General features: G+C 29.1%; 1 protein-coding gene across 2 annotated transcripts in view; it reads left to right on the top strand.

The window, feature by feature from the left end:
* The window catches only part of LOC107164394 (uncharacterized), a 56854-nt gene extending 44210 nt beyond the window's left edge, over nt 1-12644 (top strand). For both annotated transcript variants that reach the window (XM_089220569.1, XM_015512204.2), the window contains exon 4: nt 11423-12644. In XM_089220569.1, coding sequence (XP_089076695.1) covers nt 11423-11629 — 207 coding nt within the window. In that variant the 3' untranslated portion in view covers nt 11630-12644. The remainder of the gene's footprint in view (nt 1-11422) is intronic.
* Nucleotides 12645-12985: the final 341 nt, after the last annotated feature.

The raw sequence follows: 12985 nt of genomic DNA, 5'->3' as shown, positions 1-12985 counted from the left end.
TAATTGAATATTATCAAAACCATTTCTACTAGGCTATCCAATATCCATATAACAAGAATACTACAAAAAATGTATGTTAGTGTATATATGTATATAGTATACCCTAATTAATTTTCCTTCTAATTACCTATGTAGTAAACTTGTGACCCCGTGTTCTGAGAACCAATTAAACAATATTAGTACCTATTGAGCATTATTATATTCTTATTACATTTAATGACCACAGAATAAATTATGTGTATAGGTTGTATATAGGTATATATAATATGAAAACGAAGGTAACATGCTTGTAATGCTGCAATGGTTATATTAGGTATACCGTGTATACGTGTTAATATAATAAGTATGTATAATATATTAGTCATATTACGTGCGTAGAACTAACTATATAGCCACTTGTTAGATAATAATAATAATAATAATAATAATATAGAAATAACGTATAATAATAACGGCTATAACATTTTGCACTATGGGAAACGAATGGATTTAAAACGGAAGCTGATAAACAATAATCTAATATCTATATATAATATAAGTAATATAACTACAATATACAATATTATAAAAAAACGAAAGTTGCTGAATGTGCAAAAATAAATTGAAACCATTTTACATTTATAATAATTAATATTATAATTAGGTACGTAGGAATGTGAATTGTGATTCATTGCATAAAAATAAAATTTGTAACATAATGCACGATACACCTACATATGTTCAGTATTTTTGAATAATACGAGTAGGGGATGGAGGTCGAAATTGGGGTTCAGCTTAATAACACAAGATCTTTCAAAATCTATATTATTATGTAATATTATATATTATAGAGCCATATATTATGGTGCATCATACTGCACAGCGACGTTTAAATGTTTTAAACTTTTTTATATATTTTTTCCAACACGATTTGGCATTGTGGTTTTGATCGTTAAAGTCCCCAGGTTTATATAGGCGTTTTGAAATATGGGCAAGTCAAAATAGGTATGTGCATGTGTTATTTAATGTATAGATATATTTTAATGTTAGTCTGGCTTTAGCGTGGTCGTTTTATTCTTCATTCGTCAGGGAACAGTATTTTCAAAAATGAGTAAAACATAATTAGGTATTCGTTCTTGCGTCCCACGCTCGATGAAGATCGTACACACGGTCTGCTGTACATACTACGCCTATTTCAGCAGCTGTTGTAGTCGTATTATATTATTTTGAATTATAATGTATTAAAATATACGCGTGGTAGGTTTGCGTGTACGTAAAAAACGAAATGTACATTTCTCATCTATAGAATACAATTGTTGATCGCGCATTCCAACGGTATTTACGTAAAAAAAAAACAATCGTCGTCAAGGTGGTCGGGGCATGTATAAGTCGGAAATAAGCGTATCGTCCGACAATGGGCAGTGCGTATATACCTATATTATGTTATAATATTATACAATTCTTTATCCTATGGGTTTATATCGAAAAATAATATAAGAATATATACGGTGTGATTCTAAACGTATGTTTTTACATAATTTTTATAATATAAAGTGATTTAAACTATTTGCCACATTTAAATAGAATAGTACAAAACAATATTTATTTTCATATAAATTTAATATTGAATGTCTTACATTCAAATAATCACCCTGTATATACTTCTACGTGAGTATGTCTACATAAATAATTATATTTGCATACATGATATATAGATTATACAAGGTGATATTTTTTAACTTAACTCGTTTCCTCAGATAAATTTTGCAATTTTTCGAAATGAATTGTTTGTAATAAATAGCAAAATAATCGAATGTTTTACCGTATTCTTGTCCATATAATATTATAATATAATAGGTTTTTACTTGTTTTCATTTTAATATGACACCTATTGATTTGAATTTATACTATACAACGCAGAACATATAAATTAGTTAAAATAGTTTGGTAGGTTTATTATGTTTTGCGAATAATAGGTTAGGTTGTACCTATAATACCTGTTGATTACTATTTACTCGTCCATATTTTATGCAAAAGCGAGGAGGAAATACCATCCGATATTTTTCTGAGCCCTGAAAAAGTACTTCTGTAGCCTGTAGGTATATTACTTAAAAAGTTCAAGCTGCATGTTCCTATAATTTTTTGACAAACATCCCTCTATGACAGCAAAAGGATATTATAATCGTCCGCGAAAATGGGGTCATTTTTCAGTGGTATATCAAACGAATTAATCATGATTCATGATGCATTCGATTCGGACATGTCAACTTGACGACGATGAATCTCTTGACGAAAATCCTCCTGTTTGCTTTCTCAAGTCCGCTTTAACCGTGTCGACCGCGACCACTTTTTCCGGATGACCTTGACGATATGACATGGTCTCTGTATCCTCCCTACACATGCGCATGATGCTTGTGTATAAAACCAATTTTACGTAATATTCAAACAAACGCGTTGCGCAACAATACAACATAATAGTCTTATTTTATTGTGGCCTTTGTTCGCTGTCCGCACATTCTTGGAACGCACTGTACAGTGAACATACGCACCCCTTTCGAAACTCGACTCAATACCACCGGTTTACTATAAATGATTCATTTAAAGAATAATCATTAACGTATTTGAAAATATATTTTTAATGTAGGTAGGTAATTGCTAGAAGACATTACAGAACTATATTGTTTTATAAATATTTTTTTGTTCCCGGTTACGAAATTGAAATTGTTGAAAATGTTGAAAATGTGGGTACCACACGATTGCGTACGATGTATCTTTTTGAGAACACGATTGCGTACGTTAACACGATTGCGTACGTTAAACCATTAACTTTAATATTTACCCCAAAAGTCAAACGATTGCGTACGATTTACTGTGCAACGTTGCCAAATTTATGTTTTTATTTTTGATCAGTAAAATTTAAATTTTATGACTTAAGCTATGGTACCACTTAAAAATCTCAATTTTCGACAAATATGTTATAATATAGTATACAAAATAAAATAATTAAAAATAATAAAATGTTTAAATAATATAGTAAAAAATGTTATACTTGGTACCACTTAAAAATCTCAATTTTCGACAAATATGTTATAATATAGTATACAAAATAAAATAATTAAAAATAATAAAATGTTTAAATAATATAGTAAAAAATGTTATACTTGGTACCACTTAAAAATCTCAATTTTCGACAAATATGTTATAATATAGTATACAAAATAAAATAATTAAAAATAATATTCCATATTTCACTCGAAAAACACTAAACACGCGATGAAGTTGATTAGTCCAACGACGGTTATTCACTGAGTTATTAAATGATGATAGGTACCTATACTGTAGTATTCATAATATTTTATCGAGTGCGAGTATCCTAAAATATCCTAGTAAAATAACCGATTTCGTTATCGCCTATTAAATATCACCTATCGAATCTCAATTAATTTTAAATTATATGTTCTATAATATAGAACAATATTGAGCGCTTAACAGTCGATCGCAATCGACCGGTCGATCTTGGACAATTCCAAAGTCAATCATATTAGAATTTATTTTTAGGGCCACGCGCTCTATATGTTTCTTAATAAGTATAAGAAAATGGCAACAGTGCTTCAAAGTTGCAGATAAAAATCGTACGCAATCGTGAACATTTAATGTTCACGATTGCGTATGTCGATACAGACCGTACGCAATCGTGTTTTACCGGAAAATGTTCATAAGTTTAGGTACCTATATTATGTTTTGCATTTAAAAAATTAAAAAACTTAAAAATAAAATCAACGGAAAATTTTTAAGATATATCATTTTTCCAAAATTTTGTTTTTTAATAACTTCAGATTGTGTATAAAAAATTGTTTTCAAAATGTTTTATATAATAATTATTGAAATAATAATAATAATGAATGATCTTCTTCGATATAAAACGATAGAACTATAAGTCATATAATTTATAATATATGGAACGTGATGTGTGCAATATATTATAAGATGTGATTTTTGAGGTAGTTTTGAATTTAAGTAGACCGTGTAGGTATAATATCTACAACATTCAACCTGGCTGCAGCACACCCACAACAAGACCACGTGTGGCAGCCACGTCTATTGTATCGACTATATCATTATACTCGTATAATACGGCCGTATATTTTATCACACTATGTATATGATCGCTTTATGTTACATGTGTGCAAGACCTGGACATCACTATAAACATACAATATTAAACTTTGTTGTAAATGTGCATTTTATAAGTGGAAAAAATAATATCTTGTACAGCAGCGTAAGAATGGGTTATTTTCTGTTATTTCAATTCTGTTTTCGTTTTTTTTTTTTTTATGAACCCCGACAATTCTTCAGACGTCGTCGACTCATGTGATGTGTATAGCTCAGATCACCTGTTATGTCCGTATAAATTTATATTAATATGGCCTAGTATGTGAAATGTGTATATAAATACGGAATAGGTAGTTTTCAGCACGTGGTTTCGGCGTATAGAGTATTAGGTAATACTATAATATAGTCGCATATATATAACTGGCACGTATTCATTTTTATTCTAGTCTGTGCGTGTCGCGCGTGTGCATTATATATATATAATATATATGATGGGTACATAATATATTTGCAAGAATCCGAATCATAATACATAGTTCGGTACTTACATCAGGAGAATTATATTATGTCATATACGCGTAATTTGTGTACAAATCTCTTTATATGTCAACAAAAATACCGGGACTATTGGTTAAAATGTATAATATTTAAAATGAGCAAATTTATTTCAAAAACAATATATAGGTATTAGGACATTAGGTTATACATAATATTATTATCTTTGATTTGGCGTTTTTATATTTTGACTGAATTTATAAATTTTAAATAGGTATAATGGAATTGTTAGAAAGGCATAAAGATTTTTAAATTTGTTTAGTTTTTTTAAATTTTAAGTTCCTATATAAAGGTATTCAATTATAAGGTAAAATTATAGAAGAAATTCAAATGTCCAAGCACAATTAAATTTTTATTTTATATTATTTTTTGTTTTCAAAAGAATAGGTTGTCAAGAAAAATTTTGTTTTAAATAAAATATCATAATTTCACAACAACTTATTTTTAGGATCACGTCTTACTACATTCTTTGTAGACTAATTTCAAACGTTAAATTGACATTTGTCTTATGGTAGTTTCAATTTCCTTAAAAATTATGTGTTCCTGCGTTATTTTCATTATATTTAATAAACCATAATATTTGGGTGAGAAATATTCAAAATATCGGATCAACTATCGTGAACACAAATTATTCAGATAATTCTGTAGGCAATCTGTGGCAAGATTGGTTAGATTTTTAGGTTTTTTTTAAACCCTATTTTTGCTCCTTGAAATTATTTCAGTGAAATATGTAAATACAGTTATATAACGATGAAAAGTATTTACGCGATCAAGACGAACAACTTAATACAATATATAGAGCCATATAGACATATACATAAATACATATATATATATATATAATATTATAATATATACACAGGCATGTACAGTTCGGAATTGCAGAACCGGTACCAAACGCCTTAAATATTTATCACAGGAAATAAGATGATGTACAGTCCGCTATAGTACATAATATATTTTCCGTCTAAATGATTTTAAATAAAGTGATAAAATATTAACGACATTACCAGAAGGACACATTCTTATATAGTAGTGAATCGGGAAAACAATATGCCACGTAATGCGAAATATCAATATTTAAATGCTAATGAGAACCTAAAACTATATAATATAGAGATTATTCTTTACTAGTCTTTGCATTAATTTTAGTTTTAACTTATACATTTTTAATAAAGATGACTTATTTTTATGAATATTTGTGTTCTATACATATTATTTATTTTAAATAGCTACACAAATCGGCGCATAAAATTATGTAAAATGTAGTATTAAATTCTGTTCTGACATCTAAGTATATATAATACATTAATACACTGTAACTAGCAGTTAACTAGTAACCAGCATTAGCAGCATTACTTATTATTTTATTAAGTATATTAATTATTAGCAGCTACTGCTTACAATAAATGTAGAGACTGACTTGTAGGAAAAAAGTGAAATGCATTACTTTAATACTTACGTGAATGTCTATTTATAATAATCATTTAAAATATTCAGGGGAAAATTTAAATTTCTTTAATGCTAGCCAGAATAAACTGCCAATCTTTTTTTTTACCAACCTATTCTGTTGTTTATTATCAGGTCTCAAGACTTAAACCATCACTTTAAAACAAAATATGAGTATGCTTAAAACCATAACATATGCGTTTTAATATGCAAAAAATGAAATAGGTAAATGCGATAAATATATGAGGACAATTTTTTTTTCGGAAATAACAATTGCAGTATTTCCTCAAAAATAAGTAAAACTTTTTGAAGTAGAAATTTTTGATTTCTAAAATGAATTTGTTTTGTTAAAAATGAATTAATTCTATAATTTGTGGTTGACCATTGGTTTTATTAAAGTGATATAATTTTATTGTAAAATCTATTTTCAAAATTAAATTTACAATCTGTAGACTGTAGTAAATGGTTGCTTAATGGTGATTAATTTAAAATGTGGTTTGAAATGGCAGTGAACAATAAATTGATTTTGGAATGAACTGAAGATTTTATTATTAAGAATTGAATTATATTTCCTTGTTTCGATATTTTTCCCATATTGCTTTTAAATGTAGATTCTGCAACTTTACAAATCTTAATCACATTGATTCATGAAATGTATTTTAAATATTTTGTATTCTAATTAACGAAAGAATCAATTGTGTGAATTTGTAACATTAAAAGTAAAAAACTCAAAAATGCTCATGAAAAGTAAAAAGTAAAATGTTGTCTTATGGATACTGGCAGAGCAGGGCGATATTTGAATGAAATTTTATTAAGATAACATTTTATTCGAATGATTTTTTCACATTTATTCGAATAATGTTCAAAAACAGTATTGTTCGAATAAAAAATTATTTAGATAATTTCTAAATTGTATTATTCGGATAATGTCTAAACTTTATTATTCGAATAAAAAACGTCAGAACAAGCTGCAGTATTTAAAATTATTTAGTAAAAATCAATAAAACGCGTGATTAGTAAATTATTAAAAAAATTAATTTAATATAACAGTATAATTAATGCTAATATTAACTAGAAGACTTAAAAATTGTAATCTTATTACAATTATATGATACATATTTTGTACTAGTATAATTTTTTATTTGAATAATAACATTTTTAAATTATCAAAATAATTTTTATTTTTATTTTTATCACTGTTATATAATATATACATATTATGTATGCAGGTAGGTATAGCAGTATAATACTTAAACCTACATGGCTAAATATTTCTAAAAAGATTGTTGACAAAAAACAAATGATGGTAATACAAAAATAAAAATTTATAATCGATTAATATCTTAATTTTATTTCTATATAATTTAATAATTATAATGTCGCGTTGTTATTGTGGTAACCGGTAGCCGGTAGATATTATAAGTAGATAAAGTAAATAATAAATATAACATAACTTTTCCCAATAATATGGTTAAAATTACTTTACTTATAAGTTGTAGATTATGGTTAATTTGCATAATATGGGTGATCACAACCGTTATTTATGAACAAATTATTGACGAATAACAAAAAAATGTTATACCTACATATGGTCAATATTTATAATATTTATTTATTTTGTTTATTCCATCACTTTTAATTTTAACCTATTTTAATTATAACATTTCTCGACGTCGACCCACCGACGTCAACTTTAAACCTCGTCGGTACCGCGGGAGAGGGAGCCCTATCGTACGCCAGACCGGCATGCCGTTCTGCACTCGGTGCCCCTCAAGGTTGAGAAACCTACCTCGTCTGAAACGCGGTGGTTGTGGGACCAGCGCTAGATAGTAACAAAACCACCCTACCTTGGTGAGAGGATGGACCCTAAGGCGTAAGCTCAGCTGACCCAAATCAGTAAGATGCAGACCTTCGGGTCCGGTGCTAGTGGTCCTTATGACGATCCGGGAGGATGCTATTCCAAACCTCGGCGTCTCGTAACTAGATCCTCGAGCTAATACACGGTACGCAGTTGTAAGGCCACGGCCATAAAACCTAAAGTATCATGACATGTACTACATTTAATGTACTACTTGTACTAGCATAATTTTAAGTCGTTATTTTATGTCTACCTAACTATTATAATATGTATAGACAATATAGTACAAATAACCTATTTGGCTTTTGCAAAATAATTCATACGATGCTGTTGTTGGTCAATAATCAATATCACACGTATCTTGACTCGATGCATTGTGCATTCAACGTGGTTTCGGTGATGATATAATATACCAGTTCTGTTTATACATAGGTGATAGGTATCCTATTATCGCTTTTTGATTAATCTAAACATTCTAAACACGTCTTGATTCTTGGAGTGAACGGCGTGGATCATCGACATACATAATTATAACATACAATATTATAGCTTTATTTAAATGTATTATTACACGTGCTTGAGACTGTCGAACCATTATTTTATTTCGAGAGCCGAGATTGCTTGAAAGGTGGAATGCTGTCGAGCAATTTGATGATCGTTTGGGAGATTTTTTTTATAAACATGTAAGATGTAATGAATCATTTCATAATAATTGTTCCCGTTTTAACAAATAATTAATACCCTACTGCCTAGTGCCTATACATGAATGACAGCTGGGGTTAACGTACCACATACAATTGCAGTTGTTTAGAAGTTAGGGAACTGTAAAAAATATTTGATCTTAAGACCTACACTGAAACGCGCTAATATCACATGTCATATGTGTTATAAGTATAACCATATTAATAATACAATAAAAACTTGCGGACAACCGTATAATATATGGGAAGTGGTTGATGACTCAACAATTCCATTTTTGTCAGACAAAGAAAAATGTCTACAATAAAAATTATTTTAGACATTTCTATCGATTATATTACGTATATTATATTCCCATACGATTACTTGTGGGTGGGCAAGAGTTTTCCAGGAGGCATCATCATTTCAATGTGTAAATTAAAGTCCTCTCAGTTTTTAACAGTTAAAACAAATTTTTAAGTTGAGTGTCAAACTTTTAAGTATCTATAACTTAATATTTAAAAACTGTATGGCACTAGTATCTTAAAGGACCATAACACTCAAAAAAATAAGTCTATTTTAAAATATAGTATTAAGTGAAATAAAAACAGAGATACCATTAAAATATATTTACAACTATTATTTAGCCTGCGGCAGTCATTTGAAAAATACGTGTGACGTCATAATTTCGCCGCCGCCGATTACTCTGTATACGATTTTACGGGAGTAATACAACTTTCGCTGTTTAATCTCTTATAAGTCGGCTAATACTCAATTTATTGATGTAGACCTTTATAATAATTTAAAGTTCACAAATTTTTCTTTTATTGCATGTTTTTTACAATAATAAGTTCATCATATGATTCAATTAAAAATTAAACAAACATTTATTTATACGACTGTAGACTATTTTAGGACTGTTGTGCACCGTATTATTATTGTGTAAATGTAACTATATTAATTATTTATACATGTTTGTAGATAATATTTACAGTATTGTTTAACTTAGTATAATGTTGTGTTTATCGTAATATAAATAACAATATTTGCCCAGTGGTGTATCAAAATAAAAACTGTAATAATTAATATAAATAATACTGTCTAGTCGTCTACTCGTCGTCTAGGCCTCAGTCGTACGTCGCGAGTGCGTACTCATCGTGTTTCGTGTAATCGTATGTTTAGTTTTCGTATGCGCAGTATAGTTTATATTTATACAATAAAATAAAAGATTGCACCTATTAAAATGTTGTGTTCCGTTTATGGTTGTTCTAATCATAGTGAAGAAGGTGTTAAAACAGGCCCAGAAAAAATACATTTTTTTACATTTCCTAAAAGACAAAAATCTCCTAAACGATTTAAAAAATGGAGTGAATTCTGTAAAAGAAAAAATTTCGTTCCAGGAAAATCAGCTGTAATATGTTCAAAACATTTTAACAAAAATGATTTAAATCAATCTGATTTACTTCGTCAAAAACTTATGCCGAATTCTAAGGTCCTTGTTCATTTAAATGCTGGTGTTTTCCCTACTATTTTTTCACAACAGGATTCTAATCAAACGTTAAACCGTTCGCAACGTTCTTCTAGAACAAAATTGCAAAATATGGTAAATTCAGTAACTGCCAAAACAAGTACACCGAAAAAAAATAACAATTCATGCAATAACATCGAAACATATATATCAGAAAGTGAATCTGTAGACGGCAGTTTTGATAGTGCTTCTACAAGTACAATAAAATCAAAAAAAATCAAATTTGGTACAAATGATGTTGGTATACAATGTGACATCGAAAATGACTATTTACGTCGTGACAACGTAAATGAATTATCGTTTGATCTTCCATCGGAAGATGATTTGTCAGAAGAAGATGAAGAGTTTGAGGAATTTTCTGAAAGTGATAATAATGACCAATCACAACAACTTACAGATAATTCAAATAAAATTAGTAATAATTCATGCTTTATTATATTTTGGGAGTGTTTATCTGAATTATTTGACACGTGCCGTAAATGTTCTTCTTCCGTATAAATAAACCGTTTAATAATTTTACAAGAAAATAATATTAAATTAAAAATTTAGTTCTAAAGCTTCAAATTATTATAAGGGTCTAAATCAATAAATTTATTATTAGCCGAGTTATACGCGTTTAAACAGCGAGACTTGTAATATTCCCTTAAAACCGTGTACAGAGTAAACGGCGGCGGCGAAATTATGACGTCACGCGTATTTTTCAAATACCCGTAACTGGCTAAATATTGGACGCTAACAATTTTTAGTGGTGCCAATAATCTTTTATTATTTAGTTATATTTCACAAAAATATAAAAAAAAAAATTTTTTTTCAGTTGTGTAGTCCTTTAAAAATTATTTAACCTCTCACTTAAAAAAAAAAGAATTGTCAGAGAGGTACTTGACGTAAAAATATGAAAGATATTAATAGAATTTCATAAAAACAACTTAATCTTCCTATCCAAAAAATAATTGTACAACCGCATTGGCTGATGAGTTTCATTACTAATGTGGGGAGTTACTGCATGTGCAATGTGCTAGATGTATAGAGTTCATGGCATCTCTAATTTCCTATACGATTTGTAATTTTTATATGGTTTTAAAATTTATAACATTCTGATGCTAATCGATCCATCTATCTATAAAATATCTAATCGACATTTTGACTTTGCAAAAGTTCGGTGTTTATTGGAATACTTAAATTATTTAGGTACCTATAAATACTAAATACTATATAATACCATTTTTACCATTACCGTTCGTTTGTTTTGTCTCATTTTATAGGATTGCGGCGCCATGTTACGTGGATTGCAATTTACGTTGGACACGCAGCAAGCCGAAAAGCTGATGCAGAAGATCAAAGTGGGGAAGAAGCAAAGGTGTTGGTGTCGCTTCGTCACGGCGTGCGTAGGCCTGATCATGTTCCTCGTGTCCGTGGTCACCGTAAGCCTCACGCTTACCAGGGGACAAAAAATGTTCGGCTCTCTCTGACGATATCGCATTCAAACTCTCGTCTCTCATAATAAAGTAATAACAATAATAATATTACTTATAATACACATATTTATTATTATTATTGTTATTGCATCTTAAAATTTAAAATTATAACTATTTATCAATACCTACATTATCATTGTTAATACATCCACATATTGTATTTATGTACTACAATGTAGATAAAATCTACAGTACAACGTATGTACGTACATTAAATCAAACAATTGTATTAACATTATGCCATTCTACACAGTGGCGTGGCAAACTCAAATATTATCAGAGGTATGTACATTTTTCGATACCCACCCTACAACCTATCCACCTATACCAAGGCACACACAGCCATCCATCAACAGCTATTCTTGAACACTGGGTTTTTATCTCTCTCTCTTAAAAGTTATCCTACGAAAAAACATTTATGGTGGTGGGGAGTGATTGCCTCTTGCCAGTGGCGTAATTTGGAATTGGTTGTGGCGTGCTATATAAATTTATATTATCATCTTAATGGGGGCTATCACCTCCCTTGACCATTAAATTTCGTATATCATAGTATTATATTAATTTGTTATTATAAATTAAATGAGGTAAATGATAGTATAATAATCGTTTCCAAAATTGTTTTAACTATGAGCCGTATAATTTTATTTTCATATATAATTGTATATAATATTGTTGAGGTATCGTAATTTTAAACTAGTAAAATAAAAATAAATCTCAATTAATAAATTTTTATTTTCTTATTTTAAAATTGTTTAAAGTCAAGTGCTTATAGGAATTTAATTATGGTTATTTAAAAAAAAAGACTTTGGAAGAATAAATCTCCCTCCCCCCTCCCCCACCTACCCACAATTGAACCACAGCCTCTTGCAAACAATTTTATAATCATACAGATAATTGTAAAATAAATTAAAATAACACGAAATGAAACAATATTTTTTTAAAGATTACTTTGCTTTATGTATTTTTATAGAGTTGAGTTGTACAACATTCTTATAAAACTAAATTATTACCCACCCACCCACCCAGTGGCGTATATAGGGGGGGTTTTAGGGGTTCAACCCCCCCCCCCCCACCCGAATTTTTTTGTTAGTACGGCACTTACGAATTTGTTTAATCAATGTATCAACTAAAACCGAACAGCGCAACACGGGATAAAACAAAAATGAATAATAGAAATAAAAGAAATAATTTGTTATTAAAATAAAGTTAATTTATAATAATACTTATATAAATTTTTTTATAAACCCCTCCCGAAATTAATTCCTATATACGCCACTGCACCCACCCCTTATAAAATTGAGAGATGGCCACCTCTCGATTATCCCCTTTGCCACGCCACTGATTATACAA

The sequence above is a fragment of the Diuraphis noxia genome, unplaced genomic scaffold (genome assembly GCF_037042655.1).
Source record: "Diuraphis noxia isolate RWA-SAM2 unplaced genomic scaffold, SU_Dnox_SAM2 contig0002, whole genome shotgun sequence".
NCBI classification, from domain to species: Eukaryota; Metazoa; Arthropoda; class Insecta; order Hemiptera; family Aphididae; genus Diuraphis; species Diuraphis noxia.
This window is presented reverse-complemented; position numbering and strand designations above follow the sequence as displayed.